This window comes from Saccoglossus kowalevskii, chromosome 1 (genome assembly GCF_978046115.1).
Source record: "Saccoglossus kowalevskii chromosome 1, keSacKowa6.1, whole genome shotgun sequence".
Lineage (NCBI taxonomy): Eukaryota > Metazoa > Hemichordata > Enteropneusta > Harrimaniidae > Saccoglossus > Saccoglossus kowalevskii.
Window position 1 is genome coordinate 38408521 of NC_140641.1, and position 27265 is coordinate 38435785.

The window sequence follows — 27265 nt, forward strand, 5'->3', positions numbered from 1 at the left end:
ACTATATATCATTTTGGGAATTTGCTGGTATCTGATTCACATGACTTTGTTTTGTTATTTTCTCATATTGATATTTTACTTTGTTGTAATATTACAAAATCAATTTATAACAAATAAGGGAAAAGCAACTCTTGTGGCAATCTCTCTCTTGATCCCGTGAGACTTTTGTGTCTTTTCCAAAATCTGAACGAGATCACACAGAATTTAGTTGTACAAAAATTCATAATATTGATTAGCCGTCCATTGAAAGCCTCCATAGATACCCAAACTGAATGGGAGAAATGACATCAGAAGGTGATGTGCTGACAGAGAACGGATAAGTAACTATGAATGAGAGTATAAAAATGCAACATGTGTGATTGTTGGATATATTGCAGGGGAACGCCATCTCCAAGAACAGAAATTCTTCATAATATTGATCCTCATAAAAACCACAATGCTGCTGCACTCAGAGTTGGAGAATTTAAAATTATCTTAGGAACAGAAGAACATGGAGAATGGGATGGCTGGTATGAGCCTGAAGAGTACACAAAAGGTAAGTCTGTATTATTGTGTTTACATGTAAAGTTTTTATTCATTATCAATCACTTATTGATAGGATGTCATTTGGCGACTAATGTTACTGATCATAAATAAACTGATCATGGAAACTGCTATATCCTTATAAATCTTTTGGAACATTAGGAACTACGTCACCAACATTGACGTCACATTCAAACACTTTTTTGGGTTACATTTAACGTAGACATACTATAGCCCGTGACGGAAATAGAATCCCATCATCAAGACAAACATTGACACAACACAAAATGTTTTTGTTTGCCATTTCATGTTCTAACCTGTGAATTATTACTACAAACAGAAACAAATGATTAATAATAAGGTTGTTCTTCAGATGGAGTCGCATCAACTTCTGCTAAGCGCCGGTCAATATAATCACCATACTGCTTTAGTGCATACTTTGCGATATTCTTGCGATATTGTAATACAGTGGCCCCTCGCTAAGTCGCGCCTCGGTAAGTCGCGATTCGGCTAAGTCGCGGGTACTTGGATGGCTCCCAAAATTTCTATTGTGTTTTGACAGCAATTTTGAAGTACAAAGACTAATGTTTCGTGGCATAGTGTTTTTAACTAACCGTTAAAGAGACAACTTAACACCTACTGTCCGTCAATTGCTGAGATGCAATGGGTGACGGCGGCCTTACTCAAGGTGTCAACAGGGGTGTCGAGTAGTGACCGTACGTACTTCTTGGCCGGTCCCATTTTGTTATACCTCTACAAAAACTCGCTACAATGAGTTGAATTCATAGCATTCTGATCTCTATTTCTCAATTGAGCAGCATGTCAAAGCGAAAGCTATACAGCCTGTTCGTACGCCATAAACTCACGGCGATCGACCGTGTCAAACCAAGTTAAGGGTTGCACGTGGTTGAGCCCACTATTCGTGGGTGGGTAAAAAATGAAAAGTAAATTTGTTTTCAAAGTTGACCAAGAGGCGGGACTGAACAGAAAAACAAGCGAAAGTGTCCGACAATGATGACACCGATAAAGCTGTTTACGTTTCTTTAAGAACGGTCTGCCGGAACTCCACTATCTGGTCCCATCACCCAATGCAAAGCATACAACTCAGATATGACGACTTTGAATTTAAGGCCAGTTCAGGGTGGTTCTTGCGATGGCAAAGAAGACACGCTATCGACACACGCAGTCTCAATCCAAGGCGAAGCTCGATCTGGGAACATTGACGCTGTCGGAACTTTTCCCGAAAAACTGAGAGAAATTATCTATGAAGGTGGTTATTTTGACGAACATGTTTATAATTGCGATGAAACTGGTTTATTTTGGAAGCTGTTACCGTCGAAGTCGCAAGCAACAGCAAGCGGCCCACATAATATCAGACACAAACAAAATAATCAACGCAATGTTTACAGCAAACATAATCATGATTTTATTCGAATACTGCCTGACACATGTGATGATACATCAATTAACTAAACCGAGGGTTTATATGTGCTTTTTATATGTTTTTCAATGCACGACCTCCCTCTTTCACGAGGTCCCTCGGTAAGTCGCGGCCCTCGATAAGTCGCGGTTTTTGCTTGGATCCCAACACCCGCGACTTAGCGAGGGGCCACTGTATTACAATACTTCAGAAAAAAATTAATACACAATTTTTGTCAAATAATTAATTCTCAAAGTTAAGAACTGTTCCCTATTAATCTGTTCCTTGAAAACCACAGTCAGTTATCATCAGTGGTATTGTTAGCCCTGAAATATAGATAGACTTTTATTGACTCCTGTGCAAAGCACACAATGGAAGTCTTTGCAGTAAGATAGATGAATCTTATTACAGACATACTCTAAGACAATACGATCTAATTAGTTTTGGGTTTATATTCATCCATAATAATTACCTAATTTGCATAATAATTTATTTTTCTGCTTTCCATCAATTTCAAAAGAATTAATCATCATGAAACTTGCTAAATATGTGCCCAGGACATATATGCACAGTTCATTTAGTTTTGGGTTGAAATCTATGCATAATCATAATTGCTGAATTTGCATAATAATTCCTCTTTTTAAAACAAACAAACAATTATTGCATTTTAATAAGACTTAGTATATAAGTTCCTATGAATAATGCATTAGTTTTGTATTGAAATTGAGCATACTAATTGCAATATTTGCACAATGTATACTCATCAATTACATCGAAATTTGGTTCATAAATGCTTTGGGGTAACCCAAAGATATTAGTTTAATGTTGAAAACTATGCATATTGATTATCAATTATTATTAGCCAATCAGAGAGAGGCGTTCTGAAATAAATGATGTAAAATCAAATGTATTTCTGTAAGTATTATAAATTTCAATAATGTTGATCATATTGTTTTTACCTAGTACATCTCAAGTAGCAGAGAAATACCAGTATTAGTTTCCAAACTTCTAATGTGGAAGTCTCCAATACACTTAGCACACAGGGGTTCTTTCTAAGTTTTCTTTGATTATTACCAAACGCTTCAGCGTGGTATTAAGAATTTGTTTTCAGGGTTGGGTGATACGAAGGTGGAAAATGGTTGCACATATGGGGGTAATCCCAGGAATTGCAATAGAGAGGGTTCAGGCCAAAATACAATATATAGTGTTTTCATGTTTCGTCTGATATTTCTGTGGTATTCTGCTGCTGTAACTAATGCAAGATTTGTTCTGAAATTTAGTGCATTGTGTGCACTTAAGGGTTATTCGTTTTTTGCTGAAAACACCCCTATTTTTTAATGGCAGATTCGAGCTAGGTTCACTCCCACTGGGAAATGTGCATTGTCGCTTGAATGAGAGCTAATTAAACACATTTTCCAGACCGGCTAAAAAGTATGTAACAGCCAATTGTAACAGCCTATCACGTGATTTTACTCAGAATGTCAACATGGAAAGAGGCTGTTCCATTTTATGCAGGAATAATTGGGAGTAGAATATGTGAAGGATTGTATAAGCAGAGATGTGTATACTGAAAAGTAATATCTATCCTTCTTTTGCATCGCTGAATCCCGGGTTTGAAGGAGAATGTAACAGCACACCACGTGGTTCGTTTGAATACAATGGTGAAGGGTTGTCACGATAGGGCACCGTCCGATCTCGATGGAATGTTTCGAATCAGTCATACGTAGTTTAAATTAAGTTAAAAGTTGCTCCATAGAATTGTGCATTGGCAAACATGACGTCACAACTGCGGTACTCCACTGACGGAATGACTTTCGTTGACAGCGGTCGTTGATGAGCTGCACGCTAGCTACAACTTCGCTTGTGATGTTGCTTGTTAGCCCTGGATTGGACGAATCTTGAAACCTCCTGGTACTTTGATGTTGATGGTCTATGATAAGCTCAGTCAACACACATCAAGTTCTCTCAATCGTAGTATTCCATGTGGTGTACATCTAATATGCCAAAAATGTTGCTGAACGATTTGAACTGGATAAAAATAGCAGACGAAAATTTGTTCGGTTGCCAATGAAAACAAGCCGGTAAGGCTGGTTAGCGGTCCGCTCTGCTAAAAAACAAGCAACATGTTCTTGGCTGTTACCATGGCAGGACATGAACGTGAAGCTAACGTTGGTTTATAACTAAAACCGGGCACCTTATACGAAGTTCGCAAAATAACATTCAGTCTTTAGAAGTCACCTTATTTTATTGCTTGGACGTATTCTGTCTTTAAATGTATTATTTCCAATCGTTTTGCGATAGTATTTTCTAGATTGGAGGCAACATTTACCTTTCATTCAAAGTTGCGTTGGGATTACGTTGATTCAGTGTAACAATGTCGGTGCCGGTGATATTTTACTAGTGTGCAACGTAGCCAAAATGAAAGGCATGATCATTTGAACACTGCTATTACAAGACTGGTAGGAGGTAATAAATTTGGAGCGGTGGGTAAGGATTGTTTTTCCAATTAGTGATTGAACGACCTACCTGTCAAGTATAAACAAAATCAGCCAAGCCAAAATAAAATCACAGAAGAGTTACTTAGTAGTTAAAAAGCCATATCTGGTGAACATGAACAATTACTCTAAATTTGGGCTCAACTTTCTCATTGCCGAAAAAAGATATCAAAAATTCAAATAGTAAATTTGTGCCCACACTCAAGCCGAATACAATGAGCTATGTCTGAGGTGTTGTATCCTAAATTTGTAGGAGATACATTTAGCTCAAAGCTATCCAAAAATAATTTTTTTGACTGTTGATATGGCAACCCTGGACCAACATTTTTCTGCAGATTTTTCCTAATAACTAGGGTGAAGGTGTGACCATGTTTGAGTGAAATCGGCCAAGCCAAAAAAATCACAGAAGAACTAATACGTGATAACACTGGAAATCACACACACACATGATTTGAGGGGCAATCCTAGGGGAGCGGATCGCCAATACCATGTTCATTTGCATTTTGACCGTGAAAATACCAAAAACATTATTGCATGGGTGATATGCAAATTAGTTTTAGTCAAAATAAGTGACTGCCAGAAGTACCATTACTGTTGTTCAAATTTCATTTCACTCGGCAAGTATATTCATGTACCCCAAGGGTAAAATATCGCACTTCTAAATATTGTTTATTTCTGCTATGTTTTGAAAACGCTACTCTTGAAAGGACTACTTTGTTTGCATATGGGGTGTGGAAATACCGATTTCATAGACGAATCAAAATAAACTGCAGTACATATGTAATAATGTGGTATACTTCATTTTTACTGAAAACATTTTTCCCCTGAAATACATTCCAGTGAAAATGCCATTTACCTCATACTCTGTTGAGACACAGCACAGAGAAAATTGGATTCACATGTAATGCTTGACAACGTTTCAGCGAAAATAAATTAAGTGAAATTGTATGTGACTTCATAAGAGTTCGAAATGAACAAATTATATGACACTCGACCCTACCACTCCATACACAATGTAAACTATACCCCCAAAACATGCTTTCACTCACGGTTACTACCGTGTTTCACCAGTGTATTCTATTTGACTTCAGAAGAAATTGAAATAAACAAATTATATGACAACGAACTTAATTATAATTTCAGCCTCTAGTTCAGCACTGATTAAATAAACTACCTCGTCTTTATGCCAACTTGAAGTTATCATTCATTGCCTACATCAGTGACTTCAAAATACATGTTTCAATCCCAGGAATTTCACTTGCTATCAATTGCATGGGACTGCCAGTCTTTCATGATTTTCTATTGTAATATCAATTTTGCGATTACTCTGAACATGAAGCTGTAACCACAGGCCGTCTAGGTGCTGTAATTAAATCCTTGTATAAGCACCGGTTAGGCAGGCTTGAACTATGCATGTGAAGTCAGCTGAGAGGTATATTCAATCCTATAGATTTCTCATTGTTTGGTAACTATTTGCTGCAAATGCAACAAAAATCAATATAAAAATATTACCCACACAGCATTCTACAGGTTACTTGTATCTTTTATGTGTTACAGAAAATAAAAAAAATGATCCCAGAGCTGCAGTTGTTTACTGTGGAGAAAAGCCAGGCAATGCATCTACTAACTGTAACTCAGGACAGAAACCATGTCTGTATAATGTTATCAATGACCCATGTGAATATCATAACATAGCTGATAAGTACCCAGGTAAGGAACCATGTCTGTATAATGTTATCAATGACCCATGTGAATATCATAACATAGCTGATAAGTACCCAGGTAAGGAACAATGTCTGTATAATGTTATCAATGACCCATGTGAATATCATAACATAGCTGATAAGTACCCAGGTAAGGAACCATGTCTGTATAATGTTATCAATGACCCATGTGAATATAACAACATAGCTGATAAGTACCCAGGTAAGGAACAATGTCTGTATAATGTTATCAATGACCCATGTGAATATCATAACATAGCTGATAAGTACCCAGGTAAGGAACCATGTCTGTATAATGTTATCAGTGACCCATGTGAATATCATAACATAGCTGATAAGTACCCAGGTAAGGAACAATGTCTGTATAATGTTATCAATGACCCATGTGAATATCATAACATAGCTGATAAGTACCCAGGTAAGGAACGATGTCTGTATAATGTTATCAGTGACCCATGTGAATATTATAACATAGCTGATAAGTACCCAGGTAAGGAACCATGTCTGTATAATGTTATCAATGACCCATGTGAATATCATAACATAGTTGATAAGTACCCAGGTAAGGAACAATGTCTGTATAATGTTATCAGTGACCCATGTGAATATCATAACATAGCTGATAAGTACCCAGGTAAGGAACCATGTCTGTATAATGTTATCAATGACCCATGTGAATATCATAACATAGTTGATAAGTACCCAGGTAAGGAACAATGTCTGTATAATGTTATCAGTGACCCATGTGAATATCATAACATAGCTGATAAGTACCCAGGTAAGGAACCATGTCTGTATAATGTTATCAATGACCCATGTGAATATCACAACATAGCTGATATGTACCCAGGTAAGAAACCATGTCTGTATAATGTTATCAATGACCCATGTGAATATCATAACATAGCTGATAAGTACCCAGGTAAGGAACAATGTCTGTATAATGTTATCAGTGACCCATGTGAATATCATAACATAGCTGATAAGTACCCAGGTAAGGAACCATGTCTGTATAATGTTATCAATGACCCATGTGAATATAACAACATAGCTGATATGTACCCAGGTAAGAAACCATGTCTGTATAATGTTATTAATGACCCATGTGAATATCATAACATAGCTGATAAGTACCCAGGTAAGGAACCATGTCTGTATAATGTTATCAGTGACCCATGTGAATATCATAACATAGCTGATAAGTACCCAGGTAAGGAACCATGTCTGTATAATGTTATCAGTGACCCATGTGAATATCATAACATAGCTGATAAGTACCAGGTAAGGAACCATGTCTGTATAATGTTATCAGTGACCCATGTGAATATCATAACATAGCTGATAAGTACCCAGGTAAGGAACCATGTCTGTATAATGTTATCAGTGACCCATGTGAATATCATAACATAGCTGATAAGTACCCAGGTAAGAAACCATGTCTGTATAATGTTATCAATGAACCATGTGAATATCATAACATAGCTGATAAGTACCCAGGTAAGGAACCATGTCTGTATAATGTTATCAATGACCCATGTGAATATCATAACATAGCTGATAAGTACCAGGTAAGGAACCATGTCTGTATAATGTTATCAGTGACCCATGTGAATATCATAACATAGCTGATAAGTACCCAGGTAAGAAACCACGTCTGTATAATGTTATCAATGACCCATATGAATATCATAACATAGCTGATATGTACCCAGGTAAGAAACCATGTCTGTATAATGTTATCAATGAACCATGTGAATATCATAACATAGCTGATAAGTACCCAGGTAAGGAACCATATCTGTATAATGTTATCAATGACCCATGTGAATATCATAACATAGCTGATAAATACCCAGGTAAGGAACCATGTCTGTATAATGTTATCAATGACCCATGTGAATATCATAACATAGCTGATAAATATCCAGGTAAGGAACCATGTCTGTATAATGTTATCAATGACCCATGTGAATATCATAACATAGCTGATAAGTACCCAGGTAAGGAACCATGTCTGTATAATGTTATCAGTGACCCATGTGAATATCATAACATAGCTGATAAGTACCAGGTAAGGAACCATGTCTGTATAATGTTATCAGTGACCCATGTGAATATCATAACATAGCTGATAAGTACCCAGGTAAGAAACCACGTCTGTATAATGTTATCAATGACCCATATGAATATCATAACATAGCTGATATGTACCCAGGTAAGAAACCATGTCTGTATAATGTTATCAATGAACCATGTGAATATCATAACATGGCTGATAAGTACCCAGGTAAGAAACCACGTCTGTATAATGTTATCAATGACCCATATGAATATCATAACATAGCTGATATGTACCCAGGTAAGAAACCATGTCTGTATAATGTTATCAATGAACCATGTGAATATCATAACATAGCTGATAAGTACCCAGGTAAGAAACCACGTCTGTATAATGTTATCAATGACCCATATGAATATCATAACATAGCTGATATGTACCCAGGCAAGAAACCATGTCTGTATAATGTTATCAATGAACCATGTGAATATCATAACATAGCTGATAAGTACCCAGGTAAGGAACCATATCTGTATAATGTTATCAATGACCCATGTGAATATCATAACATAGCTGATAAATACCCAGGTAAGGAACCATGTCTGTATAATGTTATCAATGACCCATGTGAATATCATAACATAGCTGATAAATATCCAGGTAAGGAACCATGTCTGTATAATGTTATCAATGACCCATGTGAATATCATAACATAGCTGATAAGTACCCAGGTAAGGAACCATGTCTGTATAATGTTATCAGTGACCCATGTGAATATCATAACATAGCTGATAAGTACCAGGTAAGGAACCATGTCTGTATAATGTTATCAGTGACCCATGTGAATATCATAACATAGCTGATAAGTACCCAGGTAAGAAACCACGTCTGTATAATGTTATCAATGACCCATATGAATATCATAACATAGCTGATATGTACCCAGGTAAGAAACCATGTCTGTATAATGTTATCAATGAACCATGTGAATATCATAACATGGCTGATAAGTACCCAGGTAAGAAACCACGTCTGTATAATGTTATCAATGACCCATATGAATATCATAATATAGCTGATATGTACCCAGGCAAGAAACCATGTCTGTATAATGTTATCAATGAACCATGTGAATATCATAACATAGCTGATAAGTACCCAGGTAAGGAACCATATCTGTATAATGTTATCAATGACCCATGTGAATATCATAACATAGCTGATAAATACCCAGGTAAGGAACCATGTCTGTATAATGTTATCAGTGACCCATGTGAATATCATAACATAGCTGATAAGTACCCAGGTAAGAAACCATGTCTGTATAATGTTATCAATGAACCATGTGAATATCATAACATAGCTGATAAGTACCCAGGTAAGGAACCATGTCTGTATAATGTTATCAATGACCCATGTGAATATCATAACATAGCTGATAAGTACCAGGTAAGGAACCATGTCTGTATAATGTTATCAGTGACCCATGTGAATATCATAACATAGCTGATAAGTACCCAGGTAAGAAACCACGTCTGTATAATGTTATCAATGACCCATATGAATATCATAACATAGCTGATATGTACCCAGGTAAGAAACCATGTCTGTATAATGTTATCAATGAACCATGTGAATATCATAACATAGCTGATAAGTACCCAGGTAAGAAACCACGTCTGTATAATGTTATCAATGACCCATATGAATATCATAACATAGCTGATATGTACCCAGGCAAGAAACCATGTCTGTATAATGTTATCAATGAACCATGTGAATATCATAACATAGCTGATAAATACCCAGGTAAGGAACCATGTCTGTATAATGTTATCAATGAACCATGTGAATATCATAACATAGCTGATAAGTACCCAGGTAAGAAACCACGTCTGTATAATGTTATCAATGACCCATATGAATATCATAACATAGCTGATATGTACCCAGGCAAGAAACCATGTCTGTATAATGTTATCAATGACCCATGTGAATATCATAACATAGCTGATAAATACCCAGGTAAGGAACCATGTCTGTATAATGTTATCAATGACCCATGTGAATATCATAACATAGCTGATAAGTACCCAGGTAAGGAACCATGTCTGTATAATGTTATCAGTGACCCATGTGAATATCATAACATAGCTGATAAGTACCCAGGTAAGAAACCACGTCTGTATAATGTTATCAGTGACCCATGTGAATATCATAACATAGCTGATAAGTACCCAGGTAAGAAACCACGTCTGTATAATGTTATCAATGACCCATATGAATATCATAACATAGCTGATAAGTACCCAGGTAAGAAACCATGTCTGTATAATGTTATCAATGACCCATGTGAATATCATAACATAGCTGATAAGTATCAAGGTAAGGAACGTTATCAATGATTCATGTAAAAATTATCGGATGAAATGGAGAAAAACTCATTTTGCTGTGTTCTTCTTTGATTATTTTACAGAAATTGTAAAAATGATGTTGGAAAAACTGTCTGCTTACAATGCCACAGCTGTGAAACCAGGCAATAAACCGTCCGATCCAAAAAGTGATCCAAGACTACACAACTATGCCTGGGAGCCATGGATTAACCTAACAGATCACACATAACGTGCATGGATAAGGGGCTATCCCCTTCCCATTTCTTGCTAAAACAATGATCTTATAGTCTTATATATCATCTTCAGAAACTCTTAGTGGCAAAATAAAATTCATTTTTTTGTATATAATTGCATTATAACATATTCTGTATAAAAGACTTTGAATCTACATTTAGTACAGTAACTACTCGTTGAAATTAATTATTTTCAAATACTGCTCACCTTTCAGTCTTATTTGTATCTATAAATCATTAATTTGAATTACCATGCATTTGTACATGTATTCTGTGTTATTTTGTACAGGGAGTTCAGGTCTGCGACCACACCTTCACTATGCGTGCATCAGAAATGGAGGTGAATATTGGCAAAACTGATCACAACAAAAGCCAGTGATCCCAGAAGGCAACAATTGTTCTTGCGATATGTTTTTATGGTGAAAGGCCAAAACGTATAACAGTGTATTTGAAATAATCAGCAAATTAAATGGATGCAACTCATGGCAAAAAAATGTCTTTTTCAGAAATAAAGTACTACTTTTGTCATAGAATATTTATTTCGGTTTAAATGTGTCCACAGTTTCCACTGTTTTGACAATAGAAAAAGATGATGACAAAAACACACTTTCAGAAAATTCTGTTATGAACTGAGATAGTTCCATAATAAGGTGTCTGCAAACTTGATCATTTTGTTGACAGATTATTCACTAGTATCATCAATTTGTACTTCGTACGTAACCTTGACACTTAATGTACAGGTATCACAGCAAATTACATTGGTACCTCCTATCATATCGTCATCCGTTATTACATACTCTCCTCCACAGCGACAATGGTAACCATAGTAACCATCAGCTGTAATTAATCAGAAACAGATGTAATCATAAGTAACCATGGAATAGCTTGCGACATTGTAGTTAGACATTAGCATGATTTGGAAGATGTGAGATTTGACTGTTACTTATGTTAAAGGGCTCAGCTTTAAACAATATGCTACAATGTATTAATTTTTTTTTAGAAATTGCAAATTCAGATTTACATGATTCATGTCAATATATATCAATCTGCTGATCAGCATCAAGTTTGGCATCTTCTGACTGCCATCAAGTTAGGCATCTTCTGACTGCGATCAAGTTTGGCATCTACTGACTGTGATCAAGTTGGCATCTTCTGATTGCCATCAAGTTTGGCATCTACCGATTGCGATCAAGTTTGGCATGTTCTTACTGCCATCAAGTTTGGCATGTTCTGACTGCCATCAAGTTTGGCATGTTCTGACTGCCATCAAGTTTGGCATATGCTGACTGCCATCAAGTTTGGCATCTTCTGACTGCCATCAAGTTTGGCATCGTCTGATTGCCATCAAGTTTGGCATCTACCGATTGCAATCAAGTTTGGCATGTTCTGACTGCCATCAAGTTTGGCATCTTCTGACTGCCATCAAGTTAGGCATCTTCTGACTGCCATCAAGTTTGGCATCTTCTGACTGCGATAAAGTTTGACATCTTCTGACTGCGATCAAGTTTGGCATCTTCTGACTGCGATCAAGTTTGGCATCTTCTGACTGCGATCAAGTTTGACATCTTCTGACTGCGATCAAGTTTGGCATATGCCGACTGCCATCAAGTTTGGCATCTTCTGACTGCCATCAAGTTTGACATCTTCTGACTGCGATCAAGTTTGACATCTTCTGACTGCGATCAAGTTTGGCATCTTCTGACTGCGATCAAGTTTGACATCTTCTGACTGCCATCAAGTTTGACATCTTCTGACTGCCATCAAGTTTGGCATCTTCTGACTGCCATCAAGTTAGGCATCTTCTGACTGCCATCAAGTTTGGCATCTTCTGACTGCCATCAAGTTTGGCATCTTCTGACTGCTATCAAGTTTGGCATCTTCTGACTGCCATCAAGTTAGGCATCTTCTGACTGCCATCAAGTTTGGCATCTTCTGACTGCCATCAAGTTTGGCATCTTCTGACTGCCATCAAGTTAGGCATCTTCTGACTGCCATCAAGTTTGGCATCTTCTGACTGCCATCAAGTTTGGCATCTTCTGACTGCCATCAAGTTTGGCATCTTCTGACTGCTATCAAGTTAGGCATATGCCGACTGCCATCAAGTTAGGCATCTTCTGACTGCCATCAAGTTTGGCATATGCCGACTGCCATCAAGTTAGGCATCTTCTGACTGCCATCAAGTTAGGCATCTTCTGACTGCCATCAAGTTTGGCATCTTCTGACTGCCATCAAGTTTGGCATCTTCTGACTGCCATCAAGTTTGGCATCTTCTGACTGCCATCAAGTTTGGCATCTTCTGACTGCGATCAAGTTTGACATCTTCTGACTGCGATCAAGTTTGGCATCTTCTGACTGCGATCAAGTTTGACATCTTCTGACTGCGATCAAGTTTGACATCTTCTGACTGCGATCAAGTTTGGCATCTTCTGACTGCGATCAAGTTTGACATCTTCTGACTGCCATCAAGTTTGGCATCTTCTGACTGCCATCAAGTTAGGCATCTTCTGACTGCCATCAAGTTTGGCATCTTCTGACTGCCATCAAGTTTGGCATCTTCTGACTGCTATCAAGTTTGGCATCTTCTGACTGCCGTCAAGTTAGGCATCTTCTGACTGCCATCAAGTTTGGCATCTTCTGACTGCCATCAAGTTTGGCATCTTCTGACTGCCATCAAGTTTGGCATCTTCTGACTGCCATCAAGTTAGGCATCTTCTGACTGCCATCAAGTTTGGCATCTTCTGACTGCTATCAAGTTTGGCATCTTCTGACTGCCGTCAAGTTAGGCATCTTCTGACTGCCATCAAGTTTGGCATCTTCTGACTGCCATCAAGTTTGGCATCTTCTGACTGCCATCAAGTTTGGCATCTTCTGACTGCTATCAAGTTAGGCATATGCCGACTGCCATCAAGTTAGGCATCTTCTGACTGCCATCAAGTTTGGCATATGCCGACTGCCATCAAGTTAGGCATCTTCTGACTGCCATCAAGTTAGGCATCTTCTGACTGCCATCAAGTTTGGCATCTTCTGACTGCCATCAAGTTTGGCATCTTCTGACTGCCATCAAGTTTGGCATCTTCTGACTGCCATCAAGTTTGGCATCTTCTGACTGCGATCAAGTTTGACATCTTCTGACTGCGATCAAGTTTGGCATCTTCTGACTGCGATCAAGTTTGACATCTTCTGACTGCCATCAAGTTTGGCATCTTCTGACTGCCATCAAGTTAGGCATCTTCTGACTGCCATCAAGTTTGGCATCTTCTGACTGCTATCAAGTTTGGCATCTTCTGACTGCCGTCAAGTTAGGCATCTTCTGACTGCCATCAAGTTTGGCATCTTCTGACTGCCATCAAGTTTGGCATCTTCTGACTGCCATCAAGTTTGGCATCTTCTGACTGCCATCAAGTTAGGCATCTTCTGACTGCCATCAAGTTTGGCATCTTCTGACTGCCATCAAGTTTGGCATCTTCTGACTGCTATCAAGTTAGGCATATGCCGACTGCCATCAAGTTAGGCATCTTCTGACTGCCATCAAGTTAGGCATCTTCTGACTGCCATCAAGTTTGGCATATGCCGACTGCCATCAAGTTAGGCATCTTCTGACTGCCATCAAGTTTGGCATCTTCTGACTGCCATCAAGTTTGGCATCTTCTGACTGCTATCAAGTTTGGCATCTTCTGACTGCCATCAAGTTAGGCATCTTCTGACTGCCATCAAGTTTGGCATCTTCTGACTGCCATCAAGTTTGGCATCTTCTGACTGCCATCAAGTTAGGCATCTTCTGACTGCCATCAAGTTAGGCATCTTCTGACTGCCATCAAGTTTGGCATCTTCTGACTGCCATCAAGTTTGGCATCTTCTGACTGCTATCAAGTTAGGCATATGCCGACTGCCATCAAGTTAGGCATCTTCTGACTGCCATCAAGTTTGGCATCTTCTGACTGCCATCAAGTTTGGCATCTTCTGACTGCCATCAAGTTAGGCATCTTCTGACTGCCATCAAGTTTGGCATCTTCTGACTGCCATCAAGTTTGGCATCTTCTGACTGCCATCAAGTTTGGCATCTTCTGACTGCCATCAAGTTTGGCATCTTCTGACTGCCATCAAGTTTGGCATCTTCTGACTGCCATCAAGTTAGGCATCTTCTGACTGCCATCAAGTTAGGCATCTTCTGACTGCCATCAAGTTTGGCATCTTCTGACTGCGATCAAGTTTGGCATCTTCTGACTGCGATCAAGTTTGACATCTTCTGACTGCGATCAAGTTTGGCATCTTCTGACTGCGATCAAGTTTGACATCTTCTGACTGCGATCAAGTTTGACATCTTCTGACTGCGATCAAGTTTGGCATCTTCTGACTGCGATCAAGTTTGACATCTTCTGACTGCCATCAAGTTTGGCATCTTCTGACTGCCATCAAGTTAGGCATCTTCTGACTGCCATCAAGTTTGGCATCTTCTGACTGCCATCAAGTTTGGCATCTTCTGACTGCTATCAAGTTTGGCATCTTCTGACTGCCATCAAGTTAGGCATCTTCTGACTGCCATCAAGTTTGGCATCTTCTGACTGCCATCAAGTTTGGCATCTTCTGACTGCCATCAAGTTTGGCATCTTCTGACTGCCATCAAGTTAGGCATCTTCTGACTGCCATCAAGTTTGGCATCTTCTGACTGCCATCAAGTTTGGCATCTTCTGACTGCTATCAAGTTAGGCATATGCCGACTGCCATCAAGTTAGGCATCTTCTGACTGCCATCAAGTTAGGCATCTTCTGACTGCCATCAAGTTTGGCATATGCCGACTGCCATCAAGTTAGGCATCTTCTGACTGCCATCAAGTTAGGCATCTTCTGACTGCCATCAAGTTAGGCATCTTCTGACTGCCATCAAGTTAGGCATCTTCTGACTGCCATCAAGTTAGGCATCTTCTGACTGATCAAGTTTGACATCTTCTGACTGTGATCAAGTTTGACATCTTCTGACTGCGATCAAGTTTGGCATCTTCTGACTGCCATCAAGTTTGGCATCTTCTGACTGCCATCAAGTTTGACATCTTCTGACTGTGATCAAGTTAGGCATCTTTTGATTGAATGTCAGCGTGCCTAGGGACATCTTCAAAGTTGAAAAGAAGGGTTGCTGTGGCAGGTATATGTTATTATTTTTGATTCATTTTCTAGTCACTTGCACACCAAAATCACTGACAACCATGATAACAACCGCTTGATGTTGGCATCAACAAGCAGTACATGCAATGCGGATGGTTAGGGTTCATCCAATGACAAGTGGAGAATATGACTGAAGGAGAGTGACCTAAACCAGCATTAGACAACACATCATTGACCCGGATTGTCAAATCCTGGTTTAATCTACAAGACAACTAGGAAATGGTAAAGAAATCGTTTTTGAGTGAATTAAAAACACACTGGATGGCACAACAAGATGCAGAGTTGACGTTACTGAAGACAGCATCAACAAGTAAAATATTATTTCAACTCAGACAGTGATAGTGAATTTCTGGGATTTTAATAATAGAAGGCAGTTCTGTATAATATGATAATGAGATTGAAATGTGATAGACATACATGTATCAGTATTCCAAATAAAGAAAACTATCAAAATGCTAAAATTCAAACTTAATATGCATCACAGTTTTGTTAATAAAATCTGAATTATATGAAACAAGACATGACATGTCATGTCATAGCCCCCGCTCAGAAAAAAATTTAAAAACTTATATTGAACTTGGTTTGTGTCAGAGTGAATTAATTCATTATGAGCTGTATTAAAATTCTGTTCAGAATTGATGTGTTACAATTTTAGGGGGTGGGGTAAAAATTTATTCATTTGGCTTTTCTGAGACAATTTATAACTTGTTAAACATATAATGCGATGTGCACTTGTAAACAATTATTACCTGTCCCTGTACCAACTTTGAACAAAACTGGATGACATATCTGAGAAAAAGCTGTTAACAGCTAGAAAAAGCTTGTTTTTTTTAGATTTTTGAGGGAAAAAATGGCCTCCAAGTCGTAAAACTTTATCCAATCAAACAGGGCATGAATGACACTGAAAGTTGCAACATATAATTTGTCCAGTTTTTGGTTTGGATGTAAATTGGCAAACATGATTTCTATGGCATTCTCAGCAAGAACACCAGAGAGCAACAAACAAGTACAACAGGTAAAATGACATGCAAGTATGCAAATCAGATCTGCAAATATGTTGAAGAGTCAGTGTTGTGTCTGTTTGGATAAACTTCTTTGTACAACTGTATTCCTAATACAAGAACACCGTCAATCACAGAACTGTTCCAGCGAAAAACTTCTGATATTTCAAACAGTAACAGAGCAAAGATACCATTTGTCATACAAGTACTAGCACCAGATGAAGAACTGAGAAACTGCAATGATCCTTGGTGTACATTACCTGTGTCAACAACTTTACTTCCCATGTACTTCATGTACAGATCTACATGTAGTTTGTGGCCCTGAATTAGTTTCAATATCTCTAAATAAGGACAAGAGTACTTCTCATATGACAATGATACAAATAAAGTGCAAGAATCAAGAAAAAATATTATCAAGTTTTTATTATCATACATTAATATTAACAAATCATGTGAAATTGAACTTTTATGTACAGAGAAACACATACTGTAAAGGGGGTAATTATTCACTGTGTTTTAATTTAGCTTATTTCGCTGACTGGAAAAATGCGCTAAATTAAAACACAGTGAATATGTAAAATTTAGCATAGAACACATTATCTAAATGACGAAACCGTGAATTTAAAACCCACTGAATATGCCTGAAATGGTAAATCAGTGAAATTTAAACCCAGTGAAAATTAGTCGTTTTACAGTATTTATGCTTTGGTTGACAGCACTTCTCAAAAAAAAAAAAAAGACGACCTGCAAAACTTTATACAATTGTCAGACATGCAGCGAATAGTATGATTTTGTAATACATTGTATATGCAGTTTCAGTGGCTTTGCTTTCCGAGAAAAAAATTCTGGCTCTGCACCTGAAAAAAACAAAAAAACATTTAGTCAAAAGTAAGCAGAGATTGTAGCATATATGCTCCCATTAGCTGTTAAATTTAATTAAAAAAGATATTTTCGTACTGTCTTTTCAGTACGAAAATATATTACTTAATATATTTATACCAGCCAGAAAGAAATTGCAAGTTTTCACTGAGCAATTAGGAATATACATGGACAACAATTGATGCATTTCTAGCAATATACTGTTTGAAAGGCTGCAAGATGTAATGAAGTAGCGAAGTAGTCTGACTGGCTGGGAAACTGCACAGTACATACAAAAATGTATGCTCATGATATATGAGCAGCTCCACCAAATATAAAAATATTCTTTCCATAGTTATGACTCTAATGTGAATGTGATTTTCCACTCCTTAGCAATAGTAGTTAGAGTATTGTATTGTACTGTATCGTACAAGTTTATTGTGATTCTATGTGTTTGTAATATTATTTTTAGCTTTATTTTATTTATTATTTTTGTTTAGTTGGTTAACTTTACTGTATCTTGATGTAGTTCATTTTATTTTTATACGACCATAGAACAACTCACTGTAGTTTGTTTTAATGTTGAATAAAAATTAAAATCAGTCACTGTATAGTGGTGACGTATTGCGCAAAATTGTTGCAAGGACAATACTTTTCTCGATTTGCGTGTCGTCGTGCGTCGATAAAAAATGCATGGAATAGTCGGCAGTATCGATCAAGTTCGTCTAGTGTGACATTCGTGGCTGGCGACAAGATGCCGTCTAATCGTTTAAATAGGCGTCAAAGAGGAGTGAAAAGCCCTAATTTGGTGCTACAATAGACGTCATGGAATGTTGGAAAATTACAGTCAATCAAAATCAAAGAAAGCTTAGAAAGAACTCCTGTGTGCTGAGAGTATTGAAGACATATTAAAAATTAATTCAAAATTACTTGTACTTGAGATATTGATGGAATAGCTGAAAACTAATTATGTAAATCAGGTAACTGATATGAACAGATTTAAGTGTAAAACTAATAAGGTCTGCACAATGTACCAAGTTTCATTGAAATGTGATTAGAACCCAAAAAATATTAATTATTATGCTAATTAGAGAGTTAATATGAACAGATTTTAACCCAAAATTAATCAAGCTGCCTATTGTCCTAAAGCATTTATGTACCAAGTTTTATTCAAATGTGATGATCAATACTTGAGATATCAGTATTAATTAATTATGTTAATTAAGTGATTAAGAAGCATACATATTTACCAAAAACTAATATGGTGTATAGTCCTAGGTTCATTGAAATGTGATGGGTACTCTTTAAAAGTTTCATTGAAATCCAATGAGTGGTTTGTAGACATCAGTGCAACAGCCATAGAACAGCAAAAAATTAACTCATTATGCAAATTAGGTAATTAATAGGCACACTTATTTATCCCAAAATTAATCTGGTCTCTGCATAGTCCTAGAAAATGTCGCAAGTCTCATTGAAATGTGATGATTAGTACTTGAGATATCAGGTGAAAAGCTGAAAATTAACTAATTATGCTAATAAGGTGATTAATATGCACAAATATTTACCCAAAAACTAATTAGGTCTCTGCACAGTCCTCAAGTAACTATGTACCAAGTTTCATTGAAATGTGATCATTACTATTATGCAAATTAGGTAATTAATATGTACTGATATTACCCTAAACACTACCAGGTCTGTGCAGTGTCATATGACATCTATGTACCAAGTTTTATTGAAATGTTATGATTAGTACTTGAGATATCAGTGGAAAAGCCGAAAATTGATTAATCGTTATGTAAATTAGGTAATTAATAATATTAACAGATTTTTACCCAAAACTAATCAAATCTGCGCAGTAGTTCAGAGCATCCATGTGCCAAGTTTCATTGAAATCCAATGTCGTTATGAGTGGTTCTTCAAAAATCAGTGGAACAGTCATAGAACAACTTAAAATCAGTTAATTATCATGCAAATTAGGTAATTAATATTTATAGATTATTACCCAAAACTAATCAAATTTGCATATTGGTTCAGAGCATCCCTGTGCCAAGTTTCATCAAAATCCAATGAGTGGTTCTTCAAATATCAGTGGAACAGTCATGGAACAGCTTGAAATCAGTTAATTATCATTCAAATTAGATAATTAATATTCATAGATTTTTACCCAAAACTAATCAAATCTGCGCACTACTTCAGAGCATCCATGTGCCAAGTTTCATCAAAATCCAATGAGTGGTTCTTCAGATATCAGTGGAACAGTCTTGGAACAGCTAAAAATCAGCTAATTATCATGCAAATTAGGTAATTAATATTCATAGATTTTTACCAAAACCTAATCAACTCTGCGCATTATCCCAGAGCATCTATGTACCAAGTTTCACCAAAATTTGATTAGTGGTTCTTGAGATAACGGTGGAACAAAAAAAGTGACATACATACATACATACAGACATACAGACTGCTTCGCACACGGGAGTCAAAAACTGTTCACATGACAACAACAAATATTCACTATATTCATTATGCATTATTTTTTTGTTGGTAGCACGGCACGGTACGGTAGCTTACTTGTTTTTGAAGTGTTGTAATTGTTGATTAGTACTCAGTAGTGATTATATTAACGTACAAAAAATAAATTCGTTGAATTGTTATGAAATGCAAGTAAAATGCAACTTAGTTTTATCGTAAGCAAATGTTTTCGGTTACATGTTAACGCTCGATGAGACAATATCCGCCATGTTATCCATGCCCACGACGCGTGTTTATAATGACCAGATAGGTCAAGTCGCTAATCAACCAATCAAAATGCTGGATGGTGCCCATGTGCTCAAATTACCATAAAGCATTTAAATATGACAGTTCAGCGACCTCATGGTGAAAGCAACACGAAAGACCAGATTTACCGATGTTTTAGTGCAATCTTTTGGCTTCGTTTCTCATGGGGAAAAAGGCAGGATTTTTTTAATCGGATTTAGAAAAATAAATAAACGTACCGTCCCAAATAAAAATGTGCCGGATGGAATTTTTCTGTGGAAAAAATAAACGTACCGGTACGTTTATATTGGGACATTTAGCGTTGTGGGCAAGCTCTCCTGAGTAGCGACATATTTTTAACTTCGCCTATTGCGTGATCAGTGGATTACGTAAATAAACCAACACTTTCAATGAGTACATGCCGACCCAACTAAACTTGTTTATGGCTGTTTATGAACAGCGAGGACGCATCTCATAGAACAATAGCTGTGGAAATCATAAACAAATGTAAATGTTGCGGAAATCAAGCATGGCGATAATGATTTTGAGCGAGGCAGAGTCTGGCAAGCGTCTCAGAGCAGCATTGCGCCGACACCACCACGACGTTTGAATCCCGGTGAGAGCACTGCAAACCTCTTAAGTCACGAGGTAAACTTTCAATTTACACAATACATAATCAGTTCCTACAACCATAATAAAAAGGCAGTTTTTCTGGCGAAACTCTCGCCAGGTTAGCAATAGTTTCTCACGATCACCAAACCGGAGACACAAACGATAATACAAAGTGTATAAATACCATAACAAGCACAGTTTCTTACCTTTGAAATTGACGAGACACAATTTTGTCCATAGAAGCGTTGCGCAAATAAAGATTCCGGGATACAATATCCTCACAAATGACTGATTTCCACCGAGACGAGAACTGCGTAAGCGTCATCAAAACTCGGATTAAACTCGGGTAATTTCGGGAAAAGTCGGATTTTGAAGGGAAAATGTTAAAAATCAAGGAAAAACACAGAGAAACTTTGAAGAATCGAAAAAATAACTTGATGTGCACCATAGCACCATTAATTTCTGTCTCTGTACCAACTCTGAACTTAATTGGATCACACATGTGTGAGAAAAAGCTGGTAACATGAAAATGTGCACGCACATTGCACAGACACAACCCAAATTAATACCCCCCGCCCGGATCGCAGATCCGGCGGGGGCTAAACATGTGACGTGATCATGTACACGCATGCCCATACCCTCAACAGGGAATATGTAAATTAATGTTTTCATGTGATACTCACCTTCATTGTAGTCCATCTCATCCAGATCTATTTCTGAATTCATTGGCCATTTTCTGCTCACTGCATTCTCTGTGATGAAAGAAGTAAATATTAACAAGTCATTGTTAATGACAGTCCCAAATTAAATTCTGTGTGTGTGGATGGACCTACATGTACATTTATATCTTAGATATGCCGGGACCAATTACATTCAAACTTCACACATACATCATATATAACATTATATAAATGCACATCAATTTGTTGCATGATCTGATTACAAATAATATTTCTGGCATTCTAGAATCGCATCTTGGTCATTTATGGATGGGTTTCATTCAAACTTGGTACATGCCATTGGACATTATAGGATGATGATGTACGTCCATTTGTTCTTCAGATCGGATTCAAAATTGCAGACCAGTGGCCATTTTGTTTTAATTAACGCTGTTCCAAAGCAAAATCTCTCAATATGGACAAACTTCATGATCAGATACAAGATAACTGAATGCTAATCATTTTAATGTTGAAAAATCATCATAATTAAGCATAAGCTTCTGGATCCATAGGTCTGACATGTTTATGTTCAAACTATATTACCGGTACTATAAACAAATCTTAATTTGATAACTAACTGGGACTGTGCCATGTATGGCTTGTTTGGTATGGTGTTACCCAATTACACTCTTAACAATGTTTTCATGGCGGGAAATTAAGCACTTTACAATTTAATGTGACATAAGTAAAACATGAACTAGTAACAAGTGACTAACATACTTTGTATCTTTGAGAATATACACCTTGTTAGTTAGAGTTTATTCACACCCACAGACGTATTCTGTTGTATAAGCTAATATGCATCTCAGGAGGAAATCTTGCCATTCATGAATTCATTTGCAGCCGGATTCACTCTTGTAAATTATCTATGTGCATTTTTTTAACGTGTATCAATTTATGACACATGCTAAATATCATTGAAAATAGTGCATCGGTGAAAGAGAGAGAGTAGTATCAAGGCCAAAAAAGAAAATGGCTGCCTTTCTCCCATCTTTGATCCAATTGTAAAACAAATTGTCATTAAATCACTAAAACTACAGACTGCATAATAATAACTTTATTACGCCGTATTGTGAAATTACATCTCAATTTTAGCTAATTGTAATAAAAGTATAACAACAAGAAGTAACTAAATCACATAAAAAAGACATAACTACTACTAGGTACAGTACTAATAGTGCTTAAGAGAAGAAAAATTTCATTGTGCTTGGAAGTTAGCAAGTAAAGTATAAGATGATTTAAGATAGGTAATAACATGTTTAATGAGTTTTATTTCTGATGTACCAGTATTCATGATATACTTAAATTTTTCTATATTACTGGCAGACTGAAAATCTGGAAATTGTTCAGTGAAGACCATATATAGTTTCTCACGATCTGTATTATAGAGTTTACAGGATGTAATGAAATGTATTTCATCTTCAAGTATGTTACACGTCTTGCAAACTCTGTTGTCAACTGCTGTTTTTGGTCTCTTGTAACGTCCTAGCTCTATTTCTAATCTGTGGTTGCTAAGTCTCAGTTTAGACATAAGCTTAATTTCCTCTCTCTTATTCAACAGGTATAAATAAGGTGATGTGCTAATGTTGTTCTTATTTTTGAATCTGGTCTTTTGATGTCCTGAAGCCATGAATTTACATAATGATCTTTGGCCAACTGATAAAAAGTTTGTTTTTGTACAGACTGAATGTTAATTTTGTAAATTTTACTAATCTTAATTAGACTAGCTAGCCATGTATTTTTATAGCAGTTTTGTTGCAGTTCCTTAATAGCATGGTATGTAAAGCAGATAGGACCATTGTTCAAAATATTTTGATAATATTTGATTGCCTGGTAATGGATTCTTGCAATTAAGGGTAATCTACCCATTTCCATCCTACAACCGATCACACTTGTTTTATTGTTGACACACAAAGTCTGACGACAAAAATTTAAGTGAAACTTCTCTGTGTCAGTCTTGTCCCATTTACCATTCTCTGAAAGACCCCAAACTTCAGATCCATACAATAAAATTGGTAATTGCAATGAGTCAAACAGTTTGGATTTCAACTTAATATTGTTAAACTTTTCACTGTAGATGTTACCAATTGAATATTTGGTTTTCCTTGCCTTATCAGTAAGTCTCTGCATAGTTTTTGTGGAGTGAACCATTAGTGTTAAAGGTAATGCCCAAGTATGTGAATTGATTGGTTTTTTCAAGAATTGTGTCACCATATTTAAGAGCAATGTTATCAGATCTGTGGCCATATTTTGTGAAGATTTTGTGTATTTACTTTCAATCCCCACCTATTAGTATAGTCATGTAGATGATTACGGCAAGACTAAAGTCCCTCTTTAGATGTTGAAGTGATAACTATATCATCAGCAAAGAGGAGGCTGGATATTGTTAGTCCATCTAGTACTGGTTGATCAATGGCTGTACTGTGCATATGTCCCACATAAGTACTAAGCACATGCAAAGAACAAATGCATTCAGTTTAGAGGGTTCTGAAATACGACTGAATTATAATGAACAGTAAATTATGTTCAGATTTAGCTACAATAAATAGCAGGGGTTCTTCCAGACAGAGGAACAGGGGCGCAGTGCCTTCATACCATGGGCTTGCACCCTTTTACCGAACCTGGAACAGTCAGTGGATTATGATCAGTTATAACAAATATAGAATGTTGCCAATAGTAATAAAGGTATACTCCTTAAAAAAAATTCCCTGAATAGCATTTGTTATGATTACAAGAATAGAAATGACGTACCGTACTTCCCCGATCATTAGCCCAGGGGCCTGAACATGTAAAATTGGGAAAAATTAAGGGACACGATCAAGTAAAACGATAAAAGCACAACCAAACTACCATACCATTCACGATTATTATGCAATAAAACACACTTTTTACACAAATATTTTAATAAATGTCGATGATGCCTGGTAAAAACACCCTGGGCTTATAATCGGGATGCCCTCAACTTGTTAAATGTTGTCGCATACGACTTATTTACCACTTCCGTGTCACTGAGAATGTTCTAGAACCGTACTGTGTCTGGGTGGAATATTCTTTTTTTAGAAACTGGTTGAATAGGTAATATAACACTGTAGGAGGCAATAGAAGGTAATGGAACATTCTAGAAATTTGTAGTAAGTTCCAGACTCATTATGTATGCTGATGTAATGGTCTATTTATAGACAGTGGGGGTATATATAGGGGAGTTGTTCAGCACTGAGTTCAGATTGGAGATCTCGTTGAAGTGTATTGGAGTTTAAGTATCTAGTTATTGGAGTAGTGGAGATTTACCGCGTTATTGTACTTGATGTTTGCAGAGTATAATAATACCAGTACCAGTTGAAACCTCATCTGTTGGCTCCGTGTTCGTATTTTATCATCGCCGCCAGGGAAGTCTTTCTGTTACTGTTGCCATTTTGGTATTTGAATCATCACACCTGTACTATACCAATTACGGTAATATTACGTTGCGTGTGACAAATGTCTAAAAATAGGGTGGGCGGGCTTACACTCTGGTAGGGGCTTATTATCAGGGGAGGAACGGGGATTATAGAATGCGGTATGGCATGTGATAGAGATCAATTGACGACAACATGTGCTGCTATAAAAACATAAATATGTCATCACTGTTTTAGCATTTGTTCAATCATTTTGTTTGTCACAATTGAATGCCTTCATTAATAATTAATTACATGACATCACCTAAAATAATTTTCCTGGTGTTCAACCAATTCTAGTAGAATTTGAAACATTTATATAATCATAGATAACAAAATATTGAGAATATGAAGCAGATATGAAACCAATATTTGAGATATTCATGGTACATTTAAATTGACAAACCTTGACATTTAGCATCGTATTCTTTCCGCTTCTCGGCATGACCCAAAATTTTCCAGGCTTTATCAATTTCAATGAATCTATCCAAATATTTGTCTTTTTCATGTTTCGGCAAGTCTCTGTCAATTTTATCCGGGTGATACTACAATAAGATTCAACAGAAAAATGTTGCTGCATTAGACATTTTAGGTGTGAGCAATTAATACATGTGTTACCAATGAAGAGCACTCCAATGACTGGAAGCATTAGTTCAGAATATCATTGTTTTCGGTCAGTGTGAAAATTTATTTTTATAACAATTTTTTGATGAAAAAATGGGCGTGTGTATTGATTTTGGAAAACAACTTGAACATAAATGTTTTTTCTATTTTTTTCAGGAACATACTTTCCATTAACTCATTTATTAAATTGCACTGCCAGTTTTTGATATTCAATATGAAAACTGGCGAAGCCTAATAATATTAAAATGATACACATGTCAAATTTCTGAAGTTTATATGTATACTAGATTTATTTTCACTACCATGCTTTAAAGAGGCATTCAAATGTAGGTATTTTTGATCATATTTATTAAATAATTTTTTTTTTGATATTGCATCTTGATTAAGTTATTTCGATATGATTTATTATAGAATAAAAATAATGTTTTTGATGTGAACATAGAAATATTTGATAGATGACTGAAAGGGTTTAATTATCTTTATTTTAGGTAAATCAAGGATATGCAAGTGAATTGGATTTTCACAATATTTTATTTGATAAGGTTTGATTTTAAAACATGTGGGTCAGGATGTACTATCGAAAATAAACTACACCAGTGTAAAAATATATATTTGAAGGCTTGTTACTAGAAATTGCCATCAGTTTAACTGCTTTAGCTATATGTAACAAATCTAGAATAGCGTAGCGGTATTGTTGCCTTTGATTACTGCCATATTTGTAATATTACTCAGTTGTAACAGAATTACCAAAACACAAACGAAAAACGACAGATTTTTCAAAAACTGACACCGGTGGTGCACTTGCAATTTTAGCTAACACGTCTAGGGCAGGGATTGTGGCATTGTCGTATTAATCCACACGGGACTTGTGGTGTATACATAATGCAACATCAAAAAGTAATATGATTGCGAGGTAGCCCACCTTTAAGATCAGTTTTTGGTAGATACGTTTAAGTTCGTCGTCGGAGCACTTATTGTTTGCGTCAAAAACTGCATACAAATCAACGCTAAATTCGAGTGCAGACGTCATTTTCAACCGGAAATCCTATACTCGAGTAATCGGAACGTGTTCTTTTCGATAGTCATTGCTTTCGTGGATGTGGACAACAATCGTCGTGTTGATTTTCAGCGCACGAATCGTGATCATACATTTACATAGCGAGACTACTGTCTGTCGTTTGTCAAAGGTCATCGCCTGATGGCGCTATTTTTGAGATAACAGGCATGTTGCAAATATTCTCCCGAGTCACCTGATAT

At 36.7% G+C, this 27265-nt stretch overlaps 2 protein-coding genes across 2 annotated transcripts in view; one reads left to right on the plus strand and one right to left on the minus strand.

Moving 5' to 3' along the window:
• LOC100372000 (arylsulfatase J-like) overlaps positions 1 to 11380 on the plus strand; it is a 23831-nt gene extending 12451 nt beyond the window's left edge. The window contains exons 9-11 of the mRNA XM_085501940.1: positions 378 to 535; positions 5995 to 6147; positions 10698 to 11380. Of these exons, the coding sequence (XP_085358066.1) occupies positions 378 to 535; positions 5995 to 6147; positions 10698 to 10843 (457 nt within the window). The 3' untranslated portion in view covers positions 10844 to 11380. The remainder of the gene's footprint in view (positions 1 to 377; positions 536 to 5994; positions 6148 to 10697) is intronic.
• On the minus strand, positions 11368 to 27190 carry LOC102804043 (dnaJ homolog subfamily C member 24-like). Its single transcript, XM_085501941.1, has 4 exons — positions 26931 to 27190; positions 25791 to 25929; positions 21915 to 21983; positions 11368 to 11684 (listed from the first exon to the last, which is right to left on the minus strand). Exons 1-4 carry the CDS (start codon positions 27036 to 27038, stop codon positions 11530 to 11532), a joined length of 471 nt encoding a protein of 156 aa, XP_085358067.1. The 5' UTR covers positions 27039 to 27190; the 3' UTR covers positions 11368 to 11529.
• Between the last annotated feature and the right edge of the window lie 75 nt (positions 27191 to 27265).

Bases quoted from the DNA above. Each gene is read 5' to 3' on its own strand.
- LOC102804043 (XM_085501941.1), bottom strand. From the start codon at position 27,038: ATGACGTCTGCACTCGAATTTAGCGTTGATTTGTATGCAGTTTTTGAC. The intron at 25,930-26,930 runs GTGGGCTACCTC...ATCTTATTGTAG, and splicing joins ACCAAAAACTGATCTTAAAG to TATCACCCGGATAAAATTGA. The intron at 11,685-21,914 runs GTGAGTATCACA...GATTAATTACAG, and splicing joins TGAGATGGACTACAATGAAG to CTGATGGTTACTATGGTTAC.